Source organism: Lissotriton vulgaris, chromosome 1_2 (genome assembly GCF_964263255.1).
Source record: "Lissotriton vulgaris chromosome 1_2, aLisVul1.2, whole genome shotgun sequence".
NCBI lineage: Eukaryota > Metazoa > Chordata > Amphibia > Caudata > Salamandridae > Lissotriton > Lissotriton vulgaris.
The window spans coordinates 349,061,065-349,067,398 of record NC_141686.1 but is presented as its reverse complement, the minus strand read 5'-3'; the positions used below and the strand labels follow the sequence as shown (position 1 = coordinate 349,067,398).

The 6,334-nt window shown below is 45.1% G+C and overlaps 1 protein-coding gene across 1 annotated transcript in view; it reads left to right on the top strand.

The window, feature by feature from the left end:
• Window positions 1-1,294: 1,294 nt before the first annotated feature.
• Window positions 1,295-6,334, top strand: part of LOC147736757 (uncharacterized) — a 181,712-nt gene continuing 176,672 nt past the window's right edge. Inside the window, exon 1 of the mRNA XM_086952690.1 lies at window positions 1,295-4,103. Within this exon, the coding sequence (XP_086808816.1) occupies window positions 1,295-4,103 (2,809 nt within the window). The remainder of the gene's footprint in view (window positions 4,104-6,334) is intronic.

Genomic DNA, 6,334 nt, shown 5'->3' with positions numbered 1-6,334 from the left:
TCTTGTGACGACAAAAGACTTCTCCAAGAGAAAAACAAGTGCAATCATCCGAGCCCAACACCAGATGGCGACCTATTCATAAATGTACGACTCTGCAGCCCTCTATGCCAAGAACAGATGCATACTGGTAAGTAGCATAATCCTTACTCTCCAACAAAAATGAGATTGTTACCTTAGCCTAAACCCACAGCTAAAAGCCTCTGAGTGATAATCAATAGTAATCTTAGCAAGAACCAGCTGCTGGAGCTGTAGGATCTAAATGCAGATTTATGCTTCAGAAACTAACCCCACTCCTCCCACTTTAAACAAGAAAATCAATAGTGGTGGCCGCAGTCCTGTCTAGATCACATTATGCCAACCGAGTATATGTAAGAATACCCAATAACACCATTCATAGACTACAAGTAATTCACAGCGACGCAGCTTGTTTACTACATCATCTTTTTAGGTGGGCTCGCGCCACACCTATATTGAAATAGCATATCCCCTCTAAGACCCTCTGCCTCCACCCTAAAGGGTCGAGAGGTCTAGCCCCTCACTTCATTGCAAACCAGGTGGAAATGCATACACCCGTACAAAACCAGAGATCGCCTCACTTGAATTTAGTTTCTATTAGAAAATTACAGAGGATCAGATCAGGTGAACGCAGCTTTGGTATAAGCTCCTTCCATTCGGATCTCTCGCCCGGCGAAATCCATTTGAATCTAACTCCAAGTGTTTTCCCAGAAATCTGACAACCCACAAACCTATTCAGACTAGATACTTCCCCGTTATGGTTTGTTTTCTCCTCTTTTATGTATTTCTGATTCAGTGCCAAGGTACGCCAGGTTGAACATGCTCTCTTTATATGTAATGACATAACAAGCAATTTGTAGATCCTGTAGAGGTTTGGTATGTTGGCGCGTGCTTCAGTCACTTCCCCCATTATTGCAAAAGAGAGGTGTACAGTGCAAGTGAGGATGATATCGCAGTCTTGTCTGCTAGGGTACTATAAACCTTTGATTGCTGCAAGGCTGTTACAATATTCTATTTTTTTCTTAACTGTGTGAAATTTGAGCAGACCAAGAAACAGACCTAGCGTTGGAAACAAATTTCAAATCTGTCCCTTTCATAATATATGAACTATGTTGTGGGTATTGTTAAATTTTAATGATTTAATTTTTTTGAAGTTTTAGAAGTTTGCAATTTTCTCTGATCAGGAGTATTTTGACCCAGCTGTCCTGTGATAACGTGTTGTCTTGTCTCTTTTCCTCTCCTCCGCAGACAATTGAGACTTGAAAATCAAAGTACCAGAATGGGCAGAAGACGGGCTCCAGCAAAGAAAGCGAATGCGCAGTGTTCACGTGAATCCAAAAGAGCCACAGTCCCATCTTTACCTCTTCATGACGTCTCAGTTTCAAGATCCCAAAATGATGCTCAGAGGGACCAGGACCTGGAATCAGTTTCGGAGAAACTGCCCCACATTCTCCTTTTATCCATGCTGGAGGAGTTGGAAGCCAAACTGGATAACTTGCTGAATACTGTGAAGGATGTACCTTCTAGAGTTGCTGGGCTGATTAAGAAAATCTGGATAGAAAAGGATAAAGGTTCCCTAGATAATTCTGGAGTGACTTTGGAGGTGGTCTGTCCAGTGAGCATTAGAAATTGTGCTGTTAGCCGGTCGCCTGCGACACCTCAACTGGACAGGCCAGGGGATCCGAGCTTGTGTCTTCAGACAGTTTTTTCTGATCGGCATGCACCAAAGCAGGAGTGTACGCTCTCTTCTCCGACCGATATTCAATTGTGCCCAGAGGAGCAAAACCTTTGTCTACAGCCAGTGTTTCCAGATCGACGTCACCCATGGGAGGACCAGTGCTTGCAACCTGGGTTTCCAGATGTACACGAGTCGAAGCGAGACCAGTGCTTGAAACCTGGTTTTCCAGATGTACACGAGTCGCAGCAAGACCAGTGCATGCAACCTGGTTTTCAAGATGTGCACGAGTCGCAGCGAGACCAGTACATTCAACCTGGGTTTCCAGATGTACACGAGTCGAAGCAAGACCAGTGCATGCAGCTTGGGTTTCCAGATGTACACGAGTCGCAGCAGGACCAGTGCATGCAGCCTGGGTTTCCAGATGTACACGAGTCACAGCGAGACCAGTGCATGCAACCTTGGTTTCCAAATGGAAATGGACTACAGCAGGATTGTACTCTATACAGGTACCCGCATACAGATCCTCCAGGCAGATCACTGGGGGCAAACCTGTATCTTCCCTCAGAATTTGTTGTTGGCCAGGCACCAGAGCAAGACCAGAGCATACAGTCAACGTTCCTAGAAAAGAGGGAACCAGATGAGCACCTGAAGCAAGAACCATCCCCATTGTCTACTAAGAGCTGGGAACAGCAACAGAACCTCTGCCCACACCCAGTATTTCCGGAAGGACACGAACCACAGCAAAACCATGGTGTAGAGCCCATGCTATCAAATGGGAAGGGACCCGATGATCCCTTGGAGGAAGAATTGATGCGTTTTGATTTCCAGGATCCCCAGGAGAACCGCAGCCTACAACCCGTGTCACCTGATGGGATGTCATCAGACGTACACTTAGAGTCTGGGCTATTGTCCTTTGATGAGTTGGGGTCACAACAAACCCAGTGCCTACAGCAACACCTATGCTTGAAGCAGGAACTTCCTAATGCACAGGATCCAAACGTGAACTTCGAGCTAGAATCAATGCGCCCTGAAGCACAGGAACCAGAGCAGAAAGACAAGCTCGGACAGACCTGTTCAAATGCACTGGGCTCAGATCAGAACAACACGGAGGAACCACTGCACACTGCTGCACTGGATCGAGAGAGAGATTCAGTGCTTCCTGAAGCACAAAAAACAGATCAGAACAACACGGTGGAACCACTGCACACTGCTGCACTGGATCGAGAGAGAGAATCGGTGCTTCCCGAAGCACAAAAAACAGATCAGAACAACACTGTGGAACCACTGCACACTGCTGCACTGGATCAAGAGAGAGAATCTGTGCTTCCTGAAGCACAAAAAACAGATCAAACCAACACAGTGGAACCACTGCTCACTGTTGCACTGGATCGAGAGAGAGAATCTGTGCTTCCTGAAGCACAAAAAAAAGATCAAAACAAAACGGTTGAACCCCTGCACACTGCTGCACTGGATAGAGAGAGAGAATCGTTGCTTCCTGAAGCACAAAAAACAGATCAGAACAACACGGTGGAACCACTGCACACTGCCGCACTGGATCGAGAGAGAGAATCGGTGCTTCCTGAAGCGCAAAAAACAGATCAGAACAACAAGGTGGATCCACTGCACTCTGCTGCACTGGATCGAGAGAGAGAATCGGTGCTTCCTGAAGCACAAAAAACAGATCAGAACAAAACGGTGGAACAACTGCACACTGCTGCACTGGATCGTGAGAAAGAATCGGTGCTTCCTGAAGCACAAAAAACAGATCAGAACAAAACGGTGGAACCACTGCACACTGATGCACTGGATCGAGAGAGAGAATCGGTGCTTCCTGAAGCACAAAAAACAGATCAGAACAAAACGGTGGAACCACTGCACACTGATGCACTGGATCGAGAGAGAGAATCAGTACTTCCTGAAGCACAAAAAACAGATCAGAACAACATGGTGGAACCACTGCACACTGTTGCACTGGATCGAGAGAGAGAATCGGTGCTTCCTGAAGCACAAAAAACAGATCAGAACAACACTGTGGAACCACTGCACATTACTGCACTGGATCGAGAGAGAGAATCGATGCTTCCTGAAGCACAAAAAACAGATCAGAACAATACGGTGGAACCACTACACCTAGAGGAGCAGGATTCAAATCTGAAGTACACGCTAGAACCATATTGTACTGATGCACAGGGTTCAGATCAGAGCTACATACTCAAACCACTGCACCCTGAATCACAGCATCAACATCAGAACTGCAATGCAAAACTGCTCTGTCCTGAAGAGCGGGGTCAGCCTGTGCCCCCATCATGCTTAGAACTGGAAACAATTACTGCAGATGAAGACGCCCTCACAGACTCAATGGAGACAGGACCAACACAGTCACCTTTATTGCCGTCCAGAGCCACACCAGGTATGTGTTTTGCTATAAATGGACACACTGAGTACACTAACACATGTAACCTCTTTAGAATGCATATGTGCATATTTTAGTAAGTCTCCGAGGGGATTAATATGGTTTGGGAGGAACCCCCTGAGAGATACTGACCCCCAGAGTACACTGGGTGCAGATGTGTCCCTGCACTCTCCTCTGTATCCACCTAGGACTGCATTCTTCCTGTGCAGAAAGAGGCCTGGTTATGGGACTCCTCTAGAGACAAATAGGCCAGTAGCTCTCGTCCTTCCTTGTTTGTCCCCATTCCAGGCTGAGGAACTGGAAATCGTGCAATTCATGGGAGGAATTACTGGCCAGAATCATATGTAATAGTCTGATACAAGTAATGTGGCATTTATTGAGGACAGTAGACATGCACAGTCTAGAGAGGGAACTGTGTTTCCAGTTGCACAGTTATATTGGTAAGACGCAGTCGTCTCCAGTTCCTGATATAAAAATCCTAGTATGTATTCGGCCTCAACAGCAGGGATATTCTTGCCACTGCAGGGTTCTCCAAGAATGCACACGGCCTCGTTGTGAAAGACAGATACACTACGTGATTCGTTGTATGTGACTTGTGAGTTCACCCACCCGAATTGTAACTCAGTCCCAAGTGTGCTATGAATGGTGTTAAGGAAAGATAAAACTAGCCATGATCTCCCTACAGCAGCATCCTGCTTTAGTAAACTCTTTAACTATGTAAAATGTCATCGCATCATCACACGTAACATACTGAGTTAGGGTTTGCACACTGTAGTAGGAGTTATGGATTGTGGTTCTAACTATAACTTGCATATTGCAGTGGTTTGATCAGTTTTAAGTTTTAACTATAAATACACTTTACCTTTGTTTTTAAAGAATTTTTATTTTTAATTTTTAAAAGATCCTTTAAGGTGTTAGAACAAAACCAACTATAATTTCACTTTAACCTTATTCAGTGAAAATGTATTAGGGATACCTCCGGCCACACATTATAAGGATATTGCATGTCAGGGAGGAGTTCCATAACTATATAGAGAAACGAGGCCGAAGGCAGAGTTGCTTTATAAGGTTATTGGACTCTGAGTGACTTGCAGTAATCTTATAATGTGCCCCAGGTGGTACTTTGTCTCATATAATACATGTTCACACCATCACCTTTCCCACAAACCACTTAAAACCTTGTTGCGTAGCTCTTTCATCTGAAAGAGCAAACATGTTTGCAAACAAGAAGAATAAAAATAAAGCCTCTAGTGCAAAATTAAACGCATCAAAAACCTGTGGGATATTTTTGCACATAAATATTGGAAACAGTTCAATACAAGCCATAAAAAAAAGCTGCAGTACCTCGGAACATGTAGAAACATGCAGAAAGATTCCACGATTCCACCTTTCCTCTATCTAAGGAGTTGAATAAATAAGCATGTTCTCTCTGCTTGTCACAGTATGCTAGCACAATAGAGCAGAAAAAAAAATCAACATTCCATGTGTTGCTTTAAACAGCTGCTTCAATTATGTTTTGTTTAACCTGGCATCATTGGCGTGGGTCTCCCTTCTTCTTTTCGCTTCCTATGTTTTATGTTGGCTGGATTTAGATGTTCTGGGCGCCGTGCCACTGCTAATCAGTGCCACAGCGCAAATGGTCCCCGTGTAAAGATGACTATATGAATTAGGATAACCGTAATGCCTAGGTCTGTGTAGCATGTTCTAATAGCGAGTTACCCTCCATTTCACTGTTACTATCGTGAAGCTGTTAGACCTGGCACCTTGGCGTGAGTCTCCCTTCCACTTTTTTCTGATGTGCCTCAGATGTTTTGCTGGTGTTAGCTGCTCAGGGCACTGTGCCACTGCCAATCAGTGCCACAGTGCAAGTGCTCCCCATGAAAAGTGTATATGTAATTGACTTCCATAATTGACTTATTTGGTTTTCAGACCCCAGTAAAGTGCACCAGGGCTTGTAAATACAAATGCTACTAGTGGGCTTGCAGCACTAGTTGTGCTACCCACAGAAGCAGCCTTTTAAAATGTGTCTACGGTCTGCCATTGCAGAACCTGCATGCAGTCTTGTACTGTCATGCTGGCTGGGCAAGTGCACACACTTGCCAGCCCCTAAACCTTCCCTTTACTTCATGTGAGTCACCCCTAAGGTAGGCCCAAGGGCAGGGTGCATTGTAAGCCTGAGGTAGGACAAGCCCTGATGTGTGTGGCATGTCCTAATAGTGAATTACAGC